This window comes from Physeter macrocephalus, chromosome 17 (assembly GCF_002837175.3).
Source record: "Physeter macrocephalus isolate SW-GA chromosome 17, ASM283717v5, whole genome shotgun sequence".
Taxonomy (NCBI): Eukaryota; Metazoa; Chordata; class Mammalia; order Artiodactyla; family Physeteridae; genus Physeter; species Physeter macrocephalus.
In genome coordinates this window covers 28,333,143-28,359,010 of record NC_041230.1, presented here as the reverse complement: position 1 = coordinate 28,359,010, position 25,868 = coordinate 28,333,143, and the positions used below count along the sequence as shown (strand labels likewise).

At 52.4% G+C, this 25,868-nt stretch overlaps 1 protein-coding gene across 1 annotated transcript in view; it reads right to left on the bottom strand.

Moving 5' to 3' along the window:
• GNAO1 (G protein subunit alpha o1) overlaps positions 1-25,868 on the bottom strand; it is a 145,263-nt gene that overhangs the window by 35,001 nt on the left and 84,394 nt on the right. Inside the window, exon 3 of the mRNA XM_028478364.1 lies at positions 22,832-22,973. Coding sequence (XP_028334165.1) covers positions 22,832-22,973 — 142 coding nt within the window. The remainder of the gene's footprint in view (positions 1-22,831; positions 22,974-25,868) is intronic.

Here is a 25,868-nt window from a genome sequence, read left to right as displayed (position 1 = left end):
GTTAAAACAGACTTAGAATATGACCCATGAGTTCTACTCTTAGGTACACACCCAAGAGCAACAAAAACATGAGTCCACACAAAAACCTATGCATGAATGTTCACAGCAGCATTATTACTAGGGTAGCCAAAACGTGGGAACAACCCAAATGTCCACCAACTGATGAATGCATGAACAAAGTCTGGTGTTTCCAAATTCCAATACAATGGAATACTATTCGGCTACAACCTGGATGAGCCTTGCAAACATTATGCTGGATGAAAGAAGCCGGGCACAAAAGAGTACATATTGTATGATTTCATTCGTATTAAATGTCCAGAACAGGCAAATCCACAAGGACAGAAAGTAGATTGGGGTTGCCAGGGGCTGAGGGTTGGGGGGAATGGGGAGTGGCTGCTAGTGCGTATGGGGTTTCTTTTTGGGGTGCCTGCCCTCTGTGTCCTGCCTGAAGAGGGGCCCTGTCCCAGGGGAAGATGTACAGAGCCAGCTTCCAGTAAGTATCACCTCTCGCATGAGTGACCCTGCTCCCCTTCCTACACAGTACCAGGGCAAGGGGTGTGGTTTCCATTCAGTAGCTGAGAAAACTCAGGCCTGGGAGATGGCCTATGAACAAGATGGCTCTACAATACAGGATCCAAACTCATTCTGGTTCTCCATAATCTGATCTCACAGGGGGTCATAACAGTGGTAGAAAGGGCAATGGTCCAGGTTCTGAGATATCTGGGCCCAAGAACAGCCCTGCCACTGACTAGCTGCTTGACTGTGGGCCAGTCATTTGAATTCTCTGAGCCTCAGTTTCCTCATGTGTAGACACCAGTTATGCTTGCCCCACAGGTGGGAGGTCCAGAGCTCAAAAAAAGATGGCAGAAGTAAAAGGGATTTACTTTTGCGCCAAACCCAGGGCTCAGAGCTGGAAAACAAAGGGTGCCTGCCCTCACAGGGGCTCATCACAGAGCTGTGTAATTGGTAGAGGCCTCATACATGCCAGGCAAGTTCACTACCAAGGGCCAAATCAGGGTAGTAGATCATAAAGGCTAAATCCTCTCAGTAAGAGTGTTCTAGAAAGAACGTATGTGTCAGCCAAAAATTCGCACGTTGAAGCCCCAACCCCAGTGTGGCTGCATTTGGAGTTAAGAAGGTAATTAAGGTTAAGTGAGATTATACGGGTGGGGCCCTGATCTGACAGCATTGGCATCCTTATTAGAGACCTCACAGGGCTCTCCCTCCCCCTCTCTGCAGTCACATGCCTAGGGAAGGCCAGGTGGGGAGGCAGTAAGAAGGTGGCCATCGGCAAGCCAGGAGGAGAGCTCTCACCAGAAACTATTTGAGCCAGAACCTCGATAGTGGGCTTCCTGCCTCCAGAACAGTGAGAAAATAAATTTCTGTTGTTTAATCTGTCCAATCTATGTTTAGTTACGGCAGCCCAAGCCTACTAATACAAAGCGCTCACGCATACTCGTGCATTAGGCACTGTTCAAGCCCTTTACGTTGTCCCAAGCATGAGATAAGAACCGTTACTATCCCCATTTTACAGATTAAAAAAAAGAAGCACAGAGCAGATCGGTAACTTCCCCCAGGTCACACCTCTGACAGAAAGCAGCATCGGGCTCAGCTGGGGGCAGGCTGGCTGCAGAGTGTGAGCCTGAGCACCACTCACTGCGGGACCGGGAGGCAAGTCTGTGAGCTCCTCATGCACATGGGTTGTGAGGGCTTGTCCGCTGCCAGCCTGGCACTTACCAGGTGCCCCGTAAACGTTGGAGAGAACGTCCAGGCCCAGGACAATGATGGGCACGGAGTCTGAGGGCCACCAGGGCCTTCTGGCTCCCACAGAGGAAGCACAGTCTCCATCCTCTCACCTCATCTTCTGGGGGGTGGGGTGGGTGTTGAAATCCCAACTCAGGGCCTGTGAGTGCTGTAGGGAGTCCAGGTCAGTGGGCTGCACTTCTCAAAGTTATTTTGGCTGGTTCTTTTGGTGACTCTCTCTGCTACACCCATGGGAAGCCATCTCCCTGCATATCTGAGGATGCTGTGGTCCCCTGGACCTCAGCATCTACACAGTCAGCTGGCCAAGAGATCCAGTACATGCATGTATTCTGGGGTTTTCAAAGGATCACACAGCTAGCTACAAACAAAGCTGGGCCTGAAACCCAGAATTCATACTGTCACCAGATTCTTCTCAGGCCAAGGCCTGGGGAAAAGGAAAGAGCCTGGCGAGATATCTGAGCCCCTGACTCTGCCAGGCCCACAGGCTTCCTGGTGCAGAGGCATCCGCAGGGCTGCTGGGCTCCATGGTGGCTGCTTCTCGAGGCTAGAGCACCAGAGAGGTAGCCAGACCTGTAGGCTGAGAGGCTGGGCAGGGCAGAGCCGGCCAGGGGCTGTTTCCTGAACAGCGGCAATAGCAGGAGGGAGCTCTCAGTTTTGGATGGTTGGGCCAGAGATATGTACATTCTGACCCCAGCAGGCAACTCGGCACACTGTGGCCATGGAGCAGAGTTTAACTGAGCATCCCCTTCCCTCTGGGTCAGGCACTGTGCTGGGTGCTCAGCACTGATTCCAGTTGGAGTCAGATAGGCCCTGCCCCTTCCCCTTACGGTCCAGCAGGGGTACAGACATTGAGGGATTCATACACACATACAGTTACAAACATGACAAGGCCCTGAAGTAAGCTCCCAGGGATCTGAGAGTGTCAGGACAAAAGGCCCGGCCTGGTCTGGGGGGGCAGGAGAGGCTTCGCAGAGGAGGTGACAATAGAGCCCAGTTCTGTGGGGGGAACAGGGGTGGAGAATGCCTCCTGCAGAGGCCGTGGCTCACACAAAAGCCCTGAATCAGAAGCAGACGCTGTGGCACGAGCAGAGACCCGCGGCGGGCAGGGCTCTACCTGAGGGCCAAGGGTGCTGCTGAGGGCTTCTAAGCAGGGGGTTAGACGTGCACTTGTAAGAGCTCACGCGGGTTGCTGCGGGCAGCAGACTGTGGGGGGGCAGGAGAAGCGACCGTTGCAACTGCCCGAGGCTTACCCACTCAGGAGCAGCAGTTCCCACCGCTTGGCACTCCAGGTGACCTGACGCTGCTGTGGGATGCTGGCCCACATGCTCTGGGCTTAGGGCACGGGTCAGACAATGAAAATGTGTGCACGACGCTTCTGATGATGCCCAAAGGCATCCCTGGCCTCAGGCCCCCACCCTGAACCTGCTCCGTCTGCTGTGCCATCTCATTCTCGTCAAGTAAACGGCTCCTGAAATCCACCTTCCCCTGCCCCGCCACCCAGGGAGCCTTCCAGAGTGATCAGAGGGGAGCTGACAGCTTCACATGGCCATTCACGTTCATCTCCCCCTGCAGCCCTGCGACACGGTTACCCTTGACACAGATGCAGTGACGGTAACACCTGACAGTGTTTTTCTGCCATAGTGGCTTTATCCCTGTGGCTTGGTGGCCTGCATGTGCCAGTCCACACCAGAGCACCCCTAAGGCTGGGATGGTGCCCATATCTACAGCCCCAGGCTCCAACCCCAAGCTGCGTGCCCTGGGTGCCCATGAGGGGCTGTGTCCCCTTCTGACAACAGTCTGCCGGCCACCTTATACCAACTCCCTCCCCGAGAGAAGTCGGTCTTTTTTTTTTTTTTTTTTTTGCGGTACGCGGTCCTCTCACTGTTGTGGCCTCTCCCGTTGGGGGGCGAATTGAAGGATTTTTTTTTTTTTTTTTTTTTTTTTTTTTGCGGTACGTGGGCCTCTCACTGTTGTGGCCTCTCCCGTTGCGGAGCGCTCCGGACGCGCAGGCTCAGCGGCCATGGCTCACGGGCCCAGCCGCTCCGCGGCATGTGGGATCCTCCCGGACCGGGGCACGAACCCGTGTCCCCTGCATCGGCAGGCGGACTCTCAACCACTGCGCCACCAGGGAAGCCCGAGAAGTCAGTCTTTAACTTGCGCTGACTTTGACACACGGGGGATTCTTTCTCTTTTGGATTCAAGGGAAGAGTCTTGTGCTTGGCAATCACCCAAGCTTAGCATTTAAGTTTTGCCAGGAGAATTTATAGAACTTTTTAGAAGTTACAGAACTGAGATGGGGGATGGGGTGGAGGGGAGATCTAGAGGCCAGCTGGTTCTTCTGTAGGACTCTGTAGGACAAGGGACTTGTCTGAGGTCACAGAGTAAGCTGGGGCAGGGCCTGGAGCCCAGCTTTTCTGTGAAGGATCAGTGTTCTTCTGTCGTGAGCTGAGGCCTGGCATGCCTCCAGTTCAAGATGGACCCTCATCTTACAAAGACCCCAGCCCCTCCCTGCTGAGTTCCTGGGGGCCCCAGGCACACTGGGCTCCTGCCCCTCCAGGTGCCAGAGAGTCACAGTGAGGGAAGACTGGTCCCCACGCTGGCTGTTCTCCCCATCTGGCCGGGTGGCTGGTAAGAGAAGGGCTGGGGGGGCTGCATCTTCCCACCTCCCCAAGTTCTCCCAGGAGGAAACAGCCTCCTCACAGAGGCTAGATCTGATTCTCCTGTCCCTGGCCCAGCTTTGAAATGTCTAGGACTTGGAGCCCAAGGATGTGCTCGGGGCTTGCTTCCTGGCACGCTCCGGATGGTGACACCTGGAGCAGTCTTTCCACTCACTCACCCCTGTGGCTGGCAAGCCCCCAGGAGCCGGCCAAGGGGGCAGAATCAGCCTCGCCAGAGCAGACGAGGCCTTTATTGGCCTCATCTGCCAGCAGGCTAGCGATCCCAGCCTGGTCTCAGAGCCGAGGTACCTGGTTTCCTGGTACTCATCTACCCGGCACACAGCTCAGGGTCTGGTCCCAGGCTGTGGCTCCCAGTGATTTTCCAGGCCGGAAAGCCAAGGTGGAGGTCATGGGCCAGCACCCTCATTAGACTGGTTAAAAGTCTGCAGTCAGACTGCCTAGGTTTGCACCCAGTCCCAGTGGTGTGACCTTGGGCTTATTACTTCCTCTCTCTCTCTGAACTTCGATTTTGTCATCTGTAGTATGAGGGCAATAATGGAGTCTATGTATCAATCATGGTCCTGTCAAGAAATAGGGTGCCCTGAAAGGGACAAGAGAAGAGAGCAAATGAGCTAACATGTGGACAGTGCTCAGAACAGTGCAGGGCACAGGGTGTGATCAGATCACACGGAAGCGCCCTGAGCTGCCCTTGTCTGCACTCCGGGAGGCATGCAGAGTGCAAGTCAGGGTGAAAGTCTCAGAGGGATAACCCAGAATCCACTCTAACTCATGTGTGGCAAAAAATAAAAAAAGAGGTCACGGACCCAATCTTTGTACTTTACCCTTAGTCCCAGGCTGATCCCCCCACCTGTAAAAGCAAGAAAAGCAGAAGGCAGTGGCCCTGCCCTCCGATTGCTCGGGGAGACCAGATGCTTAGGAGGGGCATGGGACAGGGACTCTGGAGCAGGGAAGGCACACCTCCAACGGTTACTGGAATGTGGGAGTGTGATTCTTGCCTCCTGCAGGGCCAGGAGAAAGGAAGCCAAGGGGAAAAAAATCCTCCATCTAGAAAACAGGAGACCTGGTTCTTGTGCCAGCTCTGCTGGGCCTGCGGCATGATCTCCTGTGCAAGCCTCTCCTTGCCCTGTGCCTCAGCATCCCCTTCTGTAAAAGGAAGGACCTGGATGAGAGTGGCAGGTCCCAGATAACGGTTATACAACTTAATAGGATTACTCCAAAAAAACAAAAAAAGTTTGGGAAACTCTGGATGAGACACACGTCAACAAGCTTCCTTTCTGTAGGGCTCTGAGTACCCTGGATACGGTAATGCACACTGTGGTTCCCAAGAGGAGATACAGTCCGTGTCCCCAGACGTGCTCAACAAGAAAAGAGAGTGTTGCTCCATCACATCGAGGGACTAATGTCTGAGGAATCCCGGCCTAGAAGAGTGTCAACGATTCCTCTGGCACAAAATTGTGCGTTCACAGCAAAGTGCTCACTAAGAAAGCTGTGATTAAACTCCAATAAGGCTGCTGTAGACTGCAAGGGATGTGGATGCACAAAGAAGGGAAGCATCGTTGGAAGAGGAGGGGGCAGGGCCTGGGCCTCCAGGGACGAGGACAGCACTGGGCAAGGTGGGACTCTCATCCTGCAGGGAGGCTTGCCCCTGAGTGGCTGGTGGGAGGGGGGTCTGAGATTCTGATGCCCTGGGCCAGGGGAGACCCACTGGGCCTTGGATAAGAAGTAAATCTGAAGCACACTGACATGACGCAACAAGTTCCAGGGAGGGGACTGCGACTCTCCTGCCCGCCACGCAGTCTCTGTGGAGCACTGCTGGTCAGGGGTTCTTCCCCCAACTTAGACATCCCCAGTCCAGGCCATGAGCATCTATACTTGACCTGACACTCAAGGCCTTCTACAAGTCAATCCCCTTCCCTTTCTCCCGTGCTGCTGGCTAGAAGGGGTAGCAAGGGCAGCATCCTGGGCCTGGAACGGAAGCAGAGACCCTGAGTGTGACAGAGCAACAGGACAGAAGGGCCTGACTGGTTTCACATCTGGGTTGCTCAGGCAGGAGAGAAATGCGTATCTATCTTATTTATGCCACTGTTATTTAGGGGGTCTTTGTTACAGCAGGGAAGCCTGCATCCTGACTGACATACACTGGTATTATTTCCATTTTACAGAGGAGGAAACCAAGGTTCAGGGTACTTAAGAAACCTGCCTGAGGTCACAAAGCTAAAAAAGGAGGATCCAGTTTTGACCTGGTCAGACCTTTGGCCTGACTCCTGAACATGTGCTCTTTGCCCCACCACACACAGAGCTTCACTTCAAGGATGTGCACTGTGGTTCCATACAGGAAGATACAAGAGGCTGAGACCTTATCATCATGCTCCTTGCTGCAGAAGGGAACTCTTAGATGTGGTCCCGGGGAGGGTGGCATCCTGAAATCAAGGTACTGCACCACTCAGGTGCACAACTGCAGACCCTGCGAACAGCGGTGGAGCCCCCAGACCGGCCCAGGCCCCCGGCAGGCAACTTGGCCTGCAAAAGCTCGGCCCACAGAGCCGCCCTGGGCCGGGAGAGCTGCCTTCCTCTCCTTGGCCAGTTGTCATCAGGGGAACCAGCTGGTCATGGCACCAGGCAGGGAAGTGCGGCAGGAAGGAGAAAGAAAGGAAGACAGAGGGCTGGGCAAGAAGGGGGAGGGCGCCCACAGAGCTGGAAAAGCGGGACCTAATTTGGCAGTGAGCTATTTCAGGACCGTGCCCTGGGGACCTCAGACCAGAAATATTGGGGGAGGGGAGTCTGGTTGTGCAAATGCTCCTAATCCACAGCTCCTCTAGGGCAGTCAACTGCTCCTGGGCTCACTTGGGAGAGAGGAAGGAGAGGAGCCGACTGTCAGCACCTGTGCTGGGCGATGCGAGCTTGCTGTCTGAGCCATAAGGGTCTGTCTGTGCACGTCAGAGCTAGTAACACGTTCACGCTGTGTCTGGAGGAGCACGCTGCCTTGCAAGGACTCCCCGTCTGTGGAGTTTGTTGTCATAAGTGTAGAATCATCCCTATTTTACAGATGAGGAGGAGACTGAGGCCAGGGGTGGGGGTTGAGGGAGAAGAGGTAAGAATATCCAGAAGGGGCTGAGGTCAGGGGCTGGAGGGGAGGTCGGGGAGGCTGGAGGAGGTTCCCACTGAGGACTCCCACAGCAGGGAGGCCAGGGCTGCTATGGTACTGAGGGCCTGGGGTACCCTGTCTGTGTCGGTTGAGTCCAGGGGGACCTCCGTGGGCCCACCCGCAGGACTCTGCAGGGTTTGGCAGGCCCTGTGCGGGCAGTACACCCAGAGGAGCTTGTGGTCCCGTGGGGGATGTGGTGGCTGCACTGGGTTCCATGTCAGGTGGGCAGTGGGCAGGCCCAGAAAGAGGCCCGCTCCCTCTCGGGGCAGACTACCTCTCCACCCCCCGGGGCCTGCAGTAGCCTCTCAGCTCTTCTCTGGCCACCCATCTATCCATTCACCACATGGCAAACACAGCAAGCCTCTCAGAGGCCAGCCGTGTCTTGGCCTTGCTTAAAACCTTCGGTGCCTTCCTGCTGAGCCAGGAACAAAGCCAAAATTCCTTTCATGGCCTGGAAGCTCTCCTCACCTGGCTGGCCCCTGCCTCCCTCTTCAGCCTCATCTCTTGCCACTCCCCCCACTTGACCTTTCAGCTCCGGTCACACTGGCCTTCTTTCAGACCCTGACTCCCCACTTCAGAGCCTTTGCACATCTCTTCCACAGGCTGTTCCATGCACCTTCTCTCCCGCTCCTGCCGGCCCCACCATGCCAGGTCCTCCTCCTCTCTGTCAGACACCTTGTCATCAGCATAGCCCAGGCCAGGCCTGCTGTTGGGATGCTCACAGCTCTCTGGAGTTACTGAGGGGTGCCCATCTTCCCCCAGGCTGAGCTCTGTGAAGGTGGCACTGCTACTCGTCTCTGCTCACCCCTGTGCGCCCACAGGGCCTGGCACACCGCTAGTGCACAGAAGGCCACTACACGTTTCTCAAATGAACAAGTGAGTGAACAAATGAAAGAAAGAGAGATGCTGTAGGTGTCCAGGAGAGGGAAAAGACACTTCCAGCCGCAGCGACTGGGGAAGGGTTTACGGCAGGAATGACATTCACGGAGCCAGGGACAGCCTTAACACAAAGGAACAAAGTAACTGCCATTTAAGGAACACCTGCTCTGTGCCAGGCACCCCACTGACACTGGGACATATGGTCGCCCTTCCTACTCATGAAGAAACCATCTCAAGTGTTGCCGGGGGACTCTCACCCAGCACTGTCTGCCTCTCTCCTTTTCTCTGGGATCCTGCTTTCGCTCTCCTTAGCTCTACTTCTTTTGGTCTCTGTCTCAGGCCTTGCCAGACCCTGATTCAGGAGTAGCCTTCCTCAGCTCCACTCCTGCAAAGCCAGGAAGAGGGACAGAGGCCGGGACGCACACCCTGCTTCCCAGCCTGGAACCAGAACCGATAGGGAATTTTGGGGAGGGGCTGAGGCCACCTCTTTGACTTGTGGTAGTTCAGAGGCCTTGGCACTAGCTCTTCACCCTGTTTTGAAACAACTGTCACAGCTAGGCTTCTAGTCCTGGCACTCTCTCCATCAGACAGGCAGTGAAGTGTGGGTGAGAGGAAGATGCAAACAAGAGCTGTTTACTGAGCACCTACTAGGTACCAGGCCCCATGCTCAGCCCTCAACACACATTAATTCTTCAACCATAACAACCCTGTGAGTAGGTCATATTATTATCATCTTCAGTTTTCAGATGAGGAATCTGAGGTTGAGTGAACCAAATGACCACCCTGCAGTCCAGTGCAGGTGACATGCAAGGTGAGGATTCAAGGTTGTGTCTCTGACTCCAAAGCCTGGCTCTAACCTCTGTTGAGCTGCCTCTCTTGGGCACAGCCCTTTGCAGCTGCACTTGCCCAGCTCTAAAATGAAGTCTTGACTGGCACATGGCTAAGGTCCCTGCTGGCTCAGGTGGGCTGGCAAAGACCCAAGTCTTCCCAGGAGACATCCCCAAACACGGGCCCGTATCCCCCGCCTGGCTTCATCTCCAATTCTGCCATCACCCCTGCCACAGCCCCAGTGGAAAGGCAAGATGGGAAAGGGGCGGGGTGGGCTGGGGGCTGTGTGTCCACGCGCCCTACACCTGGGATCCTGGGGGAGAGGCCACCATGGGAACAGCAGCTCTGGCTCCAGCCAAACTGGGTTATCTCATAATCCTGCTGTGCTAGCTTGAGCCTGGCTGGCCATCCGCCGATACAATATGAATCAGGCACAGCTGGCAGCGCTGAACTCAAGAAGAGATTTAGGATGGCTATGGTGGCCTCCCCAGCATTTGCTTCTTTTGCTTCCATTTCCTTTTTCATGAGCTCCTGGTTTTCCTCTGGGGAATTCACTCTGGTCCCAGGAACCCCTCAGGCAATCAGTACTGCATCCCCTTGGTCACAGTGACTGTTTCAGGGATGGGCGTGTGATCTAATTGGGGCCAAGGAGAGAGAGGGATTCCCAGGACCTAAGTGGCTTCTCATGGAAGGGACTGCAGGGACACATCTTGTGTTCTGTACATCCCGGGATGCTCACAGGTCAGGTGGGGTGGGAGGATGTGGTGACGTAACTGCTGTAGCCATCTTCTTGCAAGGCGAGAAGCGATTTTGTGGAGTGTCAAGGGAAGACTGTAAGGGGGACAGAGTGGAGAGATGAAGAGGAGCCAGGTCCATCATCAGAGCTGCTGAGTTGAGCCTCACCTGCAGCAGGACCTCTGGATTTTTTTTTTTTTTTTTTAATTTTGGCCATGCCGTGCGGCTTTGTGAGGTCTCAGTTCTCCGACCAGGGATTAAACCCAGGCCACGGCAGTGAAAGCACAGGATCCTAACCACTAGACCACCAGGGAACTAACTCCCCACTCTGGACTTCTTAATCCCTGGGTCAGGTGATTTTTTTTCTCACAAGCCAGTTTGATTGTATCTCTTATCTTCTGTAACCAAAAGTGTCCTAACATCCAGAGAGGGTCTTCAGCAGTGATGCAAGACCACTGCAGGGTGCAGCGGAGCAAATAAATAAGAAGGGGAGAGGGAGCTGAGTAAAGCAGAAGATGGATGTGTGTGGCTATGGGAAGGGAAGATGGGCTCTGGTTTTCCTAGGGAAGCCACCCCCCAACCCACGTGTGTGGTACTATACCCCCCACTCCACAAGCATGCAGAGCAGGGCCTCCGAGCTAGGGAGGGACCCAGATACCACACCTTGGCCACCACCTCAGCCTGTGACTCACGGTCTCACTCACACAGTGCCACTGCCTTGGCACACCTAACCCCTTTCCCATTCCTGACACCTCTCAACGGGCCAAAGTCCACCTCTTGGCCCCCAAGCTTCTCTGCAGCACACTGGGTCCCCGGGAAAGGATCCGACATTCACAAAGGGCTCAAATGTGTGGTTTGGACCAAATAAGGTAATAGATACAGTCAGGGAGAGACCTCTGGGGTGAATGGTGACTGTGCTCACCAGAAAGCTTTAACTGTGTCCCCCTACAGGACTGCACAGCCAACACGTGCTGTGTACTAACATTTTAATAAATCCGGTAACTATGTTCTGGGTAGCACAATTACATTGCATTGCATTCATGGTGGGTCCAAAGTATTAACTTGTTAAGTACACACATTTAAAATATACCACATAGGGGCTTCCCTGGTGGTGCAGTGGTTGAGAGTCCGCCTGCCGATGCAGGGGATACGGGTTCGTGCCCCGGTCCGGGAAGATCCCACATGCCGTGGAGCGGCTGGGCCCGTGAGCCATGGCCGCTGAGCCTGCGCGTCCGGAATAGGGGCTTCCCTGGTGGTGCAGTGGTTGAGAGTCCGCCTGCCGATGCAGGGGATACGGGTTCGTGCCCCGGTCCGGGAAGATCCCACATGCCGTGGAGCGGCTGGGCCCGTGAGCCATGGCCGCTGAGCCTGCGCGTCCGGAGCCTGTGCTCCACAACGGGAGAGGCCACAACAGTGAGAGGCTCGCGTACCACAGAAAAAAAAAAAAACCCCACAATTTTGTGACCTTGTTTTAAGAATTCTTCATTTTTCAAATGCCAGGAGCCTCAAAAAATGGGTGTTGGGACTTCCCTGGTGGTGCAGTGGTTAAGAATCCACCTGCCAATGCAGGGGACACAGGTTCGAGCCCTGGTCTGGGAAGATCCCACATACCGCAGAGCAACTAAGCCTATGTGCCACACCTACTGAGCCTGCGCTCTAGAGCCTGCAAGCCACAGCTACTGAAGCCCACGTGCCTAGAGCCCGTGCTCCGCAACAGCCTATGTGCCACACCTACTGAGCCTGCGCTCTAGAGCCTGCAAGCCACAGCTACTGAAGCCCACGTGCCTAGAGCCCGTGCTCCACAACAAGAGAAGCCACCGCAATGAGAAGCCTGTGCACCACGACGAAGAGTAGCCCCTGCTCACTGCAACTAGAGAAAGCCCGCGTGCAGCAACGAAGACCCAACGCAGCAAAAAAATAAAATTAACTTAAATTAAAAAAAGAATCCACCTGCCAATGCAGGGGACATAAGTTTGATCCCTGGTCCGGGAAGATCCCAGATGCGGTGGAGCAACTAAGCCCGTGAGCCACAACTACTGAGCCCGCGTGCCACAATTACTGAAGCCCACGTGCCTAGAGCCTATGCTCTGCAATAAGAGAAGCCACTGCAATGAGAAGCCCACGTACTGCAGTGAAGAGTAGCCCCTGCTCGCCACAACTAGAGAAAGCCCGTGCGCAGCAACAAAGACCCAATGCAGCCAAAAATATTAATTAATTAATTAAAAAAAAAAACAAATGAGCGTTGGCCAGGCAGGCCTCTCTTAGCTATTCTCTACATCTTCTAAGGCTGGGAGGTCTCCTTGGCAGCTTGTTTGCCACCCTAAAGAAATCTTTGAGCCCAAAGAATGCACCCACAATGTTCCCTCTCCAAAGAGAAGGCTGTTGGTTCCCCCTGTGGAGTAGTCAGGCAGAAATGCGGGGGGATGGGGGTGGAGAATGAGGGCTGTAATGTGAGGCCCCCCATACATCCAAGGGAAAAGGCAACTAGTGGGGCCCCCCCTCATCCTGATGCTCGGGAATACTTACTTGCACAGTTGTAACATTTTCCCACCATTAGAGCTGGGCAATGGAGGGCTTACAGGGAGAGAGAGAGATGAGGGGTGTGTAAGCTACTGTGAAGGGGTAGTGGGGAGAGAGGGAGAGAGAGCGGGAGGGGACACAAGTGCAAGGCACCATTGCCTGTGGTTTTCATTTACTGTTTGTTGGAGTCTTTAGGTTTCGTTTTCTTTCTTTTTACATATTCCACACCTCTTTCTACAGGCAATGAATGTGCAGAGGCTGGCAGAGGCCCAGGCTCGAACACCCACTCCACTCGGCTTGCAGTGGAAGGGCAGCCAGGAGGAGCTAGATGGAGGCCAGGTGCAGCAGTCACCAACGAACCCAGAGAAGCTGGGGTGCTGGAGCTGCTGCGGGTGCCACGGCGGGCGGGTGGTGGTCTGCCTGTGCTCTCCTCCGGGAGCCCTGTCCCAGGCTCATCTGCACGGACGTTCTTCCCAGAGACTCTGCCAGAGCTTTGTGCTGCCAGGAGATTTACCTGCCACCAACCATTTTCTTGTCTCCGGTGCCCCTCGAGACAACATTCTAGCTTCTGAGCCTATGTGGGTGCTGTAGACTGAACGTCTGTGTCCTCTCAAACTTCATATGTAGAAACCTAATCCCCAACATCATGATACTGGGATGGGGATTAGGGGATTAGTGCCTTTATAAGAGACTCCAGAGATCAACCCCATTCCTTCCGTCGTGAGAGGACACAGTGAGAAGACGGCTGTCCATGAACCAGGAAGTGGCCCTCATCAGACATCTAATCTGCTGGCACCTTGATCTTGGACTTCCCAGAGTCCAGAACTGTGAGAAATAAGTTTCTGTTGTTTAAGCCACTCAGTCTATGGTATTTCTGTTATACCGGCCAGAAGAGACTAAGACAGTGGGAAAACAAAGGCAAAAACTAGAGAAGAAACGAGGACCCACCTCTGCCCCAGCCTGGAGGAGCACCCATCCACCAGAGTACCTCCCCCATTCCTGGCCGCTGGACTGGACTTCCCATGGACTCAGTACATCTGCTTTCACGTTCTTACTAATTCCCATGACAGTCCACAGGCAGGGTGGCAGGTGGTGACTGGTGCTGTCCCCCAGCCCCTTGTCTCTTGCCTCTGTGTCCTACTAGTGGCCAAAAAACCCACATTTTTGCTTTCCTCGGATCCCTTGCTGCTAGGCCGATGTGGAGTAAGAAGTCAGGCTGCCCTGCTTCTTCCTCCTGCCTCTGGAGTCCTTGTGAGAGGGTGGCACCTGCCATCCTGGAGCCATGAGCGCCCAGAGAGCCACCGAGGTGCTGACCCAGGCCCTGATGCTGCACAGCTGTGGAGCAGCCCCGGGCTGCCGACTCTCAGGAGTCCCTGCCCAGGAAACCATGGCTATCCCTACTGTCGAGGACACCGCTGGTTGTGTGGTTTTTACGTGCAGCCGAATATATCCTAACTGGCACAGGGAGACCCAGAGGAGCTTTGCGACTTGCCCAAGTGCAAGTGCTTTACCATTTGAAGCTAAGGCTGTGACTACCCCAAACCCAACACAGGGAATACCTCCATAATCCTTCTGTAACTGTAATGGCAGCCCACACCCTGCTTCTCGAGGAACAAGGCCAGGGAGCGTGTCCATGCTTGGCCTGGTGCCTGTGGACCAAAGGCCTCAAGGCAGGAAGGGACGTGGGCTTTCTCCTAGGTGAACTGTTTTTCCAACAATTTAGTCCCAAAGGTAACTTCTTCAGAATGTCCTGGGGAAGCATGCTAGGCCCAGCCTCCTCCTGGAATGTCCTTCATCTCTGGGCCTGGACCACAACCTCTGAAGTCCACGGAGAGGACCTTGAGGCCCAGTGTGACCCTCCATCAACAAGGAAACACCCTCGTGCGTTCTCAACACTTGACTTACTAAGGCAGGGAATGGTTCAGCATTTTATCAAGATTCAGAAAAATGGTTTTCTATTTAGCCCTCAGTAAACTCCAAAACTCAGTGGAGGAGAACGCTCCATCTTCCCCTCATCAGCACCTCCTCATTAAATGCCGATCATGCAAGAAGTCCAAGCCTGCTGTGGCTTTCCGGATTCTCTAGGGTGGGCAGTTGACAGCACGACGGAACCCAAAGGCAGGGCTCCTCCTACGAGCGCTCAGACCCCGGCGCTCACCTTTACTCGGCTCAGGCTGCCCTCAGCCAGGGGGGCCTGCTTCCCTCCTATCACTGTTCATCTGTAAGGCCTAATCAACCTTTGAAAACTAGAGTAGTTGTCACTCTGCTTCAAGGCACATGATGCTAATAACGGCTAAGCTTTCCTGAGTACCTACTGTGTGCCAGGCCCTGCTCTAAGAGATTGTACCTATTAGTCATTTAATCCTCAAGACAACCCAGTGAGGTATGTGATTATCACTGCACTTTCACGAGAATAAAAAACACTGTCTACTGAAGCATCTGCCCTCCTTGCCTGCACCCTGGGGGCAGGAACTGGGTCTTGCCCACCACTGCAGGAACACCAATGTGGACGAATGGATGGGTGAACGCTCAGGTGGACAAGACCGTCCTGGCCCTCCAGACTCACTATCTAGCTGCAGAGGGGAGGCATCCTGAGGCAGAGGGCCGGGGAGAGCTGGGGCTGGAGCTCCACAATGACAAGCGTTCAGAGGAGGGGGCAACCATTTGCAGCTGAGGAAACCCAAGAATACTCTAAGGAGGAGAGGAACTGGAGGGACATCTCAAAAACCTGAAATTTTAATCCCTCCTCTTCCTTTCCCACCTTGAAACCTGCTGTTCCTTTGAGTTGGTTCTTCCTTTGCGTTGGTTCTTCCTTTTGGAATAAGGCCAGGAAGAGCCACTTGTGCCGCCAACCTGGGCCAAGGTACTAGCAGCCAGGTCTGGAACTCCTTATGGCAGGGCTTAAAATAAAGACGCCTGCCCCAAACCCAGAGCCTGGGGCCCAATCCAGCCTGAGACCACAGGGAGCAAGCCGACCTGGCTGCACTGAGCCCTGCGGAGCTGGGGAGGCCTTGGAAATCAAAGGATGGGATCCCTCATCTTTTCATTTTTGCATGTAAACCCACCTCTCTGTGCACTGTCTGCCAGGGATGTGACTGCTTACGAAGTATCTGTGGGATGAGTGACTAACCAAGCAAATGAAAGAAAACGGGGCCCCAAGTTGGCTGAGTGATTTGGGGCAGACTGCTGAGATGGAAAGAGACGTGAACAGTGATTCAGAAAACCTGAAGTTCTAGTCCTGGGCCTGCCAGGTCATCCCTTGAGTAAGTCTCTTTCCTGTTGGGCCCAGGTGGGGCCTAATTTTTGCCACCATCTGCAAAATGGAGCAGCAGACTTAGATGTCCTGGAATGGAGACGTTTCAAACTCTATTAATCTGGGCGGGCAGGGGATCAGAGCCAGGCCAGGCCTGGTCCGATACAGCTGAGGAGCGGCGCGGTACCTAGCGTGTGGCAGTGTACATGCTGCTGCCCAGAGGAAGCCTCTTCCTGGCCTCAGGTTTGGGCCTTCATCTGTCACCTCCCCAGCCCCCATCAGATCTGACAACCACCACTGAGGACCGCTGTGGTTTCACCAGACCCCAGGAACTCAGGCAGACACAGACCAGAGAGCATCCTTGCTTTTGTCTGTTTCAGAATTCGTGTAAACCACAGGGTGAACGGCACTGCACCGTGGAGATGGCACCACCATATTCCCCTGATTAAAAAGAAGTTAGTGGGCTTCCCTGGTGGCGCAGTGGTTGAGAGTCTGCCTGCTGATGCAGGGGACACGGGCTCGTGCCCTGGTCCGGGAGGATCCCATGTGCCACGGCGCGGCTGGGCCCGTGAGCCATGGCTGCTGGGTCTGTGCGTCCAGAGCCTGTGCTCCGCGACGGGAGAGGCCACAACAGTGAGAGGCCCGCATACCGCAAAAAAAAAGAAAAAAGTTAGTGTTCAGCGCTCTGCTGTGTGACTTAAATGTCAAGATTTCTTTTACCAGAGGAGATCCAATGACATTCTGGAATCTAAGTAAGAAATTTGATTCTGCCTCCCCAAATAGTGCCATTATCTCTAAGGAGGGGGTGTTTTAATGAAGCCTCTTGGTGGAACATTAGAGGCTGGGCAGCAATTCCAGCACCAGCACTGATCTTTAGTCCCGCTTGGGTCACTGACCCCGGGCCGCCCAGTAAGTGCTGTACGTGTCAGGCACCGTCCTAAGCACTTCACATGCATTACCTCATTTAATCTTACAACAGATGAAAGGGGACAGTATTAGAATTATTCCTGTTTTACATACAGACACACTGAGGGTTAAGGAAATTAAATAATTTATGCAGGGCCATATAGCTGGTGATCGAGCTGGGATTTGAATGCAGTATCCAATACTTCTTGTGTCAGGCATTGTACTAGATGGATAAGATCTATATTCTGTCCTCAGGGAGTTTATAATTTAGTGAGAGAAATAGGCGTATGCACAAACGATGAAAAAAACGAAAATAGTATTTTCAACTGAATAAAGCCTCATACAAGTTCAAAGCATTATCTCTTCGCTATTGTCCCATTATAATGTACTTTACATGTGCAAGTATACATGTATATGCACATAAATTTTATGTATATTTTTATATACACATGGGTGTGATAAAATTTATAACATGGGATTGTTCACAGACTCTCCCCATCTCCCACGGTGGTCCAAGTGAACCTCCTAAACCTGTAATTGTCCAGTTTCCCCCAGACTTTCTTCCAGCGTCTGAGTTTAGGTCAGTTCTGCCACACAAGTTTCTCTGCTTTTGTGATGCAGATGCAGGCCCTGGGCTGAGGACGGAGGAAGGAGGAGGGGGAGGGACTCCACTCAAAAAGTTAAGAGAATTTACATGATAATGAACTGGGGGTGAGTAGGGAGGGAAGGAAGGAGGGAGATGGAGATGGAGAGAGAGACAGGGAGAAGAAGAAAGAGAGAAACTGAGGAACAGTTGGAGAAAGGGAAAGAGGGAGAGGAGGAGAGGGAACCCCTTCTAGGCATAGAGCAGGAGAGGGAGGAAGAAAGCAGGAGGAAAAAAGGTGGAATAGCGAGAAGGAGAAAGAGGACAGGAGGGAAAAAGCCTGGCAGGCTGGCAGTAGAGAGGTGGTCTCTGGGGAACTTAGAGAGAAAGCAGCTAAAGAGAGGGGGGGTTGGGACAGACATGAGGAAGACAGAAAGCGACTTGTGAGAAAAGCAGTGGGAGTTGCCCTCTGAGTCCCTTTTCATATTTTTGGAGAAACTCAGAAGAAAGAATGGGATTCTTAAGATTTGTTTTGCCTGGTTGGACTGTGCCTATTTAAATGGGACTCTGCTCTGGACCTGAGCCACATGAATTATAGCTTCCTTGGGGTTACAAATCTGTATTATATACGTATATATTTTGTGCTGAATGTCCTTGGGTAAGTCACTTTGCCTCTCTGTGCCTCTTTTTTTTTTTTCACTTGTAAAATGGGGATAACAATAGCACCCACTGCACAGGTAGCTGTTAGGGTTAAAATTTTTAATTAATATAAATGGTTTAATGCAAGTCCTAGAACATAAAAATTGAAAGCAACTATTATCAGCACCTTCAATTCTTGGAGCTGCAGTTCTCTGAGTCCATCTACTACTTGCTGATTCCACCAGGAGCCCATGAGGTTGAGACCATATTTTGCCCAGCCCAGCCTGTCTCCTGACTTTCTGCCAGAGGTGTCACCTTGTTCCCAGTCATCCAGGCCGGTAACACTAGAGTCCCAGTTTCCTGATCCTTACACTTTTGCCCCAGTAGCCAAGTAACTACCAGGTCTCTTTCTTTCATCACCACACATCACTTTGCTGCCCTTCCTTTCCAACTCCCATTGAGACCCTTACTGTAGCTCCCAATCTGCCTCCCGACCTTCAGTCTCTCCCACCACTAGCCCACCATGCACATGCCATCATGATAATCTCCTAAAACTCGCTTTCATCCCATCCTTCTCCAGCTCAAACTTTATCAATGGCTGCCTACTGCCAACAGGATAAAACCCAAACCCCTTGGCATACTTTACAAGGCTTACCCAATCTGGACCTAACTGTATCTTCTAACTTTCCCACACCTTCCCATATCCTAATCCTCTGTCCTGGCCACTGGCCTCCTCTGTCAGTCAAATCTCCTCTGGTCACCACCAACCCATGGCCTTTATTCATGCTCTTCTCTGCTTCAAGTCTCTTTCCTCACCTACATCTGTGCCTGTGAAGCCGTACCTCTGCTTCAAGGACAGTCCCAGCCTCACTTCCTCTAAGAAGCTTTCCCTGACCACTTCACGGAATGAGCCTATGAGCCCTGTCCTCCCAAAAAGATGACCAGCCCCTTCAAGGCCCCATCCCACATTCCTCTGAATCTTTCTCCAGAGCTTAGCACAAACTAAACATATAGTAGGTACTCAGTCAACATCTGTTCAGTAGTGATGACATTACAGGTTCTTTTCCTTTTTTATCTGAGTACCGAGAAAGTTAGAAATGTCATTTTACTCAAGAGATTTTTTTGGGTGGGCCTACTATGTGCTGAGCACTGTGCTGGTTGTTGGGGTGGGGAGGTGACCCAAAGATGAATGACACAGGCCTCGAGCAGAAAGACCTTAGATATAATGAAGTTCTTATTCTAGGCTCCACTGGTGGGCTTTATGAGTTACAGAGCCCCCCTAAAATCTTATGAAAAATTTCCTGGACCTGTGAGTGAGTGCACGGTTCTGGATAGAAGGCTCATGGCTTTCATCAGCTGCTCAAATGGGTTTTGATCACCCTGAAGCGCAAGGGTCACTGCTCTAAGGAAAGAGCGACACACTGCACGAGATACCTGCTCAACAGAGAAAGCGCTGAGCTGAGCTGTCAGGGGAAGGCGAGGAAGTCTTCATGCAAAGATGGGAGCTCAGCTGGTCCTTGCTGAGCAGGAAGAGCTCCAGGGGGAAGAGAGGGGAGAAGGCACAAGAGGCAGAGGGTCTGATCCGAGCCTAGGCCTTAAAGTGTGGGAGTGTGTGGTATCTTTGGGGAGCAGTCTGTGGTCTGGGGGTGCTGGGGCATGTGGTGTATAAGGAGATCCCTGCCGTTTGCCCAACAAAGAGGCTCTTTCAGGCTTGGGCTCATGCACTGTCATGTGGCCTCAGGTGAGTCCACACCCCAGAGAGGCTGCAGGAGAAACCAGTCAGTCCTCCCTCCACTGGGGGGCCAGGGCAGGGGGGCAAGCCAGCTGCCAGGAGAAGTCAAGGACGTTGTTCTAATGAGGTATGGCAAGGAAGCCTCTAGATGCTTCTCTGTATGGAGAGTATAAAGCTGGTTGGCCCAAGCAGGTGCTGGGTGTGGGGCTGTTTTCCTCCAGATACGCCATCATGGGTGGGGGGATGATGGCGGACGTGCGGAAGCCAAGAGAGAGAAGGAGGTCTTTTCTTTACACACCAAAACACCAATCTGGGTCGGCTCTGCATGGGACGGTTCTCCCAGCAACCAAACCGCAGATCCCCCAGGTGGGCAGCCCCTGGGAACCCAAGAGAGGAAAGAATATGGAGACCCAGACTTGCGGTCAGGGCATCTGGGCACCAACAACTGGCCAGCTGCAGGCAGACCTGACTGAAGGGTGTCCAACACCCCAGGGCCCACCTCTGCCCCCGGGCGCAGTTCAGGCTGAACAGAGCTTCTCGTTCCCAACTTGCCAGGCTCACTTCTCACTCAGGGCCCTGGCAGTGTCCGCTTAGAACCTCTGTGCCTCCTCCTCCTCCCATGGCTGGCTCCTTCTTATAGTCGAGTTTCATCACAAATATCCCTTCCAGGTTCCCCTTCCAGGGGAACCTTCCCTGGCCACCCAGTCTGAAGTGGCTGCCCCCTTCCACCTCAAGCCCCTGACAACTGATATACAGGCAGGCGGGGGATCCTTGCACCCCGCTGCCCAGACAGCAAATCCAGAGCAGCTCACTCCCAGGAAACACCTTCTCCAGCTGCCTGGCTCACTTTAGCCTAAGGTGAAATAACAGGAGGAGGTGCCCCAGGGCCTGGAGGCCTTTGCCAGCCAGAAGGACTGTGCCTGACAAACCTGTGCTGCCCCGCAGACCAGTCAGGCGCCTGCCATGGTGCCACCTGCCGGAAGAGGACTGGGCTCCAGCTCCTCTCTGTGTCCAGTGGACTCTCCAGGAGTCCCCACTCTGCTCTTGGTCTCCCTTCCCAGAGGAGTCCTTTCTGATCTCCTACTTGAGGGTTGTCTCGACCAGGAATCCCACAGAAGAGGAACAGCCACAGCAGCCAAGCGGTCCCGCAGTATAGTCCTTAATATATCATCTTCCTAGCAATTCCCAAGCAATCACCTCTCTATTCAGGATAATAAAATGGAAAAAAAAAAAAAAAATCCCCCTGGGAACAACAAACGTTTTCCAAAACTGAAGGAGAAAAGCATTCTGAAGTCACACTGACTGTCTGGGTTATATTCAGGGCAGGAGGTTTTGGGGAAAGAAGACTGGTTGGGAGGTGGGCGTGGCGGTGAACACACATACTCTTGGAAGATCTCGCAGGCTGTGGTTGTGTGTGCCTGCATGCATGTGTGTTTGTGTGGGTGTTTGTGTAAGGTGTGAGCTGTGGACACATGAGCTTTTGCACTGGGCCTGTCGTCTGGTTAACTGAGATTCAGGCTCCATGCTCTCTCTTTGGCCAAAAGGCAGACAGAAAGACCAAAGGCCTGTGGCCTGTCCCATGTCTGAAGATCATACCAGGCATTTCCTGCTCTGGGCTTTAATGCCTGAGTTGACTAAAGTGAGTTAATACTTTTAAGGTGCTTAGCACAGTGTCTGGCAGCTAGTAGGTGTTCAATACAAGACAGCTATTTGTATAACCACCGTGGCCATTATCATTAAAAATGAATGAAGCCCTGTAACTTGTCTGGCTACTTGTAACCTGTCTTGGCTACTTCTGATGATCTGAGTTGCTCTTTGCTGACTGGTTTCTCCAGCTCCACTCCTCCTGTGCTCGTTCCTGTATCCCCAGCAAGGCCTGGTACTCTCAGTGAATACTTAGTGGAAACAAGACTGAAGAACTCAGTGCCCCTGGTTCCGCAGGCCCTGGCTCTATGACCAAATCCAAAGCTGGTCCCTGGGGAGAAGTACTTCCTCTGCAGAACCAGCTTCCAGACAGCTTTGCAGAGGGGCAGCGCCCAGCTTCCCCACCCCAGGCTGGTCTTGGACACACTCTCAGTCACCCAGTTCCCATCTTCCAGGAGGAGGCAGTGCCTGAGCTGGGATGACTCTGTCGCATGGAATTAGGATTTTGTGCATAAAATATTGAATTTTACATTTAAAGCTATCTGTCACAGATGATTTATCAGGCCCAGAGAAGGTGAGGATAGTTTTCCTCTGTGAGGGAGGTGATTTTTTAGCCAAGACAGGATATATACATGATGTATAACCAAACCACGCAGTAATCGGAGATTAATGCTCTCCGTCCAGAGGCTCCAAGGAGGGGCCCAGGTGCTCGGAGGCCTCCACCTGCTCCTCTCCTCACGCTCCAGGTCACAGGAAGAGGATGGCTGGGAGTCAGGGTCCCACCAGGAGAGGAAGAGTCACTCTTAGATAGACTTATCTGAGGCTGTTTTCCCTCCCTCCCTTCCTCCCTCCCCCACCTTTTATTTGGCTTTGCCAGTATAGCTGTGTAAGGTTCAGTCTTACAGTTAACGCAAATGTTTGCAAAAAAGAGGCTCTTACAACTTATTCCATTCACCACTTATCAGATGCCTGGAAACTCAACTGAAAAACTGTCCCTCTTCTAGGATGTCGACCTCCTACAGGAAGGAGAGCCTCTTTGGTCCTCAGACTCGCCTCAGAGGGGCAGAAAACACAACCCATGGGGCAAAGGAGGGAAAAGACGGAATTCAAATGGCTGCCCCACCCCCAACAAGGTGAGGAAAGCTCTCCTAAGGAGGGAAGACGGTGGCCAGGTGGGGCTTGTTTTGTCTAAGCAGTATTTCTTCTGTCCAAGTTAATTGCCCAAGGGCATGTACCTGGACAAATGCTGTGAGAGTCCCAGTTTAGGGCGGTCACCAACACTTTCTCATCTGCAAAATAAACCCTGGAATTCTGTGGCTATTGTCTCCTTGGCGATTGTGCTGTGGCGGTTTGCTCGTCACCAGAGCCCCTGTTTGACTGTATTGGCCAGGTCGACTGGTACAATGGCGGGTGACACAGCACGGTCTACTCCTGTCCCCGCACAGCAGCCTGGCCTTATAAAGAGGACGCAGCGGGTACCAGAGATGGCCCTCTCCTCCCCGTGTGCATGGGCGCAGCAGCCTACCTTTCTCTCCTTGTCACCGTATTCGATGCCCAAAGTGTCCATGGCCCGGACGATGGCTGCCAGGGACTGGATGGTGTTGCTGTAGACAACGGGCTTGTACTGTTTCACGTCTTCTCCAGAGAAGCCATCTTCGTGGATGATCCTAGAGCAAAACCACACACAGCATGCCTGATGAGTGCGCTGTCCACACCTGGCCCCGAGCATGCCGGGCATGTGAAGCCCCACCCCAGCCAACCTCCCAGCTTAGCTGGCTGAGGGCTGGGCCCAGCTCGGATGCTGAATTACTGAGCTGCTGTGATAAAACCACAAAATCTAAAGGAAAAATCGACCTAAATTACTGAAAATTAATCTGAAAAACAGAACAGTGGAAAAAAGAAATGCAGTCTTTTTACATTCCCTATGTACAGTGAACGAAAGATCAGTCAAGGGGTTGACGATACTTGAAAGCACTTAGAACACACACTAAGCACTCGATAAATGTTCGCCATTAGTATTTTTAAGCAAAGCTCAGGGTTTTAACTTAAATATCCACTTAGGAGTATACTGCTGAAGACCCCTGCGAGAAGCCTGCAAACGAAGAATACATTTTTTCTTTCACAGAAAACTTACACTGCTTTTCTTTTTTTTTTTTTTAAATTTTTATTTTTACTTTATTTTTTTTTTTTGCGGTACGCGGGCCTCTCACTGTTGTGGCCTCTCCCGTTGCAGAGCACAGGCTCCAGACGCGCAGGCTCAGCGGCCGTGGCTCACGGGCCTAGCCGCTCCGCGGCATGTGGGATCCTCCTGGACTGGGGCACGAACCCGCGTCCCCTGCATCGGCAGGTGGACTCTCAACCACTGCGCCACCAGGGAAGCCCTACACTGCTTTTAATGAAGGGAAGAGCACTCGCTTAAAACCTTTCTCTTTGACAAGAGAAAAGCCAACAGAAGGAGTTGCCTACTCCCCATCCTCAGCTGGGATGTGACCACTGTGTCATCCTTATTCTGATGGCTCTGAACGTGACACGGAGGGCACGAAGGCGACACTGCAGTTCTCAGAGGCCATGCGACACTCCCTGCCCTCCTGTTCTCAGGTTCCTCTGGGGTCAGGGCTGAGGCTGGACATGCCCTGAGGTCCCTGTTCCCTGAAGGTGGTGGCCGCTCAGTGAACGCCTGCTGCCGACAGGGGTCTGGGGAGGACAGAAAGCTAGAGAGGGGGTAAAGCCAAGACTTTGCAAGAATCCTCTCATGGTTGAGGTAATTAAGAAAGGACAAATAAATTTCAAGATTAACATCCAGCATTAGTCATGCCCCATGCAAACTCCCCTGTGGTCATGTTTTTCAGTCCAAGACTGAATGCTACCTGTAACATGTACATCCACCTGTACAGTAGCTCAGACCTCCATTTTCACCTCCACAGCCCCTCTCCAGCCCTTCACATCCTTCAGTACAGGAGAAAACTGCTAACAAGTTTTCTTTCTTTGTATAAACAGTTTTACTGAGATATAGTTCACAGACCATACAATCCACCCATGGAAAGAGTGTGATTCAGTACTTCTTAGTACATTCACAAGGTTGGGCAATGGTCACCAAAGGCTAATTTTAGACCATTTCTGTCCTCTCCAAAAGAAATCCTGTACCCATTAGCAGTGCCTCCCCATCCCCTACCCCAGCAGTAAGCAACCACTCATCTGATCTGCCTTCTGTTTTTATAAATTTGCCTATTCTGGACATTTCACCTAAATGCAATCACACAAGGTGTCGTCTTTTGTGACTAGTTTCTTTCACTTGGCATGTTCATCCATGTTGTAGCATGCACCAGTACTCCCTTTCTTTTTATTGCCAAACTAGATTCCATGTACAGATATACCACTTTTTACTTATCCATTCGTCAGTTGATGGACACTAATGATTCCTGTTATAAAATGTGACTTGGTGCTGGGTTGTAAGTCTTTATCCTGAGTTTCTCTAAGAAGCAGATCAAAATGACCCTATTGCCTTTTCACTGACTTTTCTTAGCCCTAACTCCGTTTTTGTACAAGTTTCTTGAGTGTACACCCAGTCTGAGGCATTGGGGCACAACCCCAGGGGGACCTCAAAGGGAATTGTTAGTTTCCACTGTAAACAGCCAGAAAACTGGACAAAATACATTAAACAAGTGGTTTCAGACACTGGAGAACAGGCAGCACAGGACCGTGATCCGGAACAGAAAGGAAGCAAACCGTGGTGAGTCCTATGATTGCCTTGGCTTTCTGCCTGAAGGCGTCTACCAGACCTCAGTGCAGGGAGGGAGGACCTAAGCAGAGCACAGGGGTCTTACTGAGCTGATGGGATAAAGATAAAAGTTCAGGAAAGCTGTGGGGACTGGGAATTGAGGGGTAGAGTACCAGAGAGAAAAGTGCAGAGAGAGAGAGAGCTCCAGATATCTGAACAGGGGTCTCCTTGAGTCTTTGGCTGAAGAGTGAGACTCTACGAGCTCAAGAAACAAGTGTCAGGGAGCTTATAAGGTGAACACCTCCCAGAGCTGGCCCAAGGCTGGGAGATGCTCAAGTTCCAACTAACCAGAGTGGAGAGCTGACACCTAGGGCATTTGGCAGAAACCCCAGAAGGCTCACGCCATGGCAGTAGGGCTAAACTACCCCTAGAGTAAAGGCTACGTTAGACCTGCCCTGACAAAACTGAAAAATGGGCCTCAAAAAACCAAACTGACCCACAAGTAACTTAACTGCCTGACAGAATAAAATCTAACACTCTTTAAATGAGGACAACAAAATCCAGACACTTAATAATATCCAGCATCCAATAAAAAATCTCTGGATATGCAAAGGAGGAGGAAAGTGTGACCCATAACCAGGAGAAAAATCAGTCAACAGAAGCAGACCCAGAAGTGACAGAGATGATGGGATTAACAAATAAGACCTCAAAAACACCTATTTAAAATATTTTCAGGAAATTAAAGGAAAACATGAGTATAATGAGTGAAGAAATGGAAGATAAAAAAGAACAAAACGAAGTATCTAGAGATGAAAATACAATATCCGAGATAAAAATTTCACTG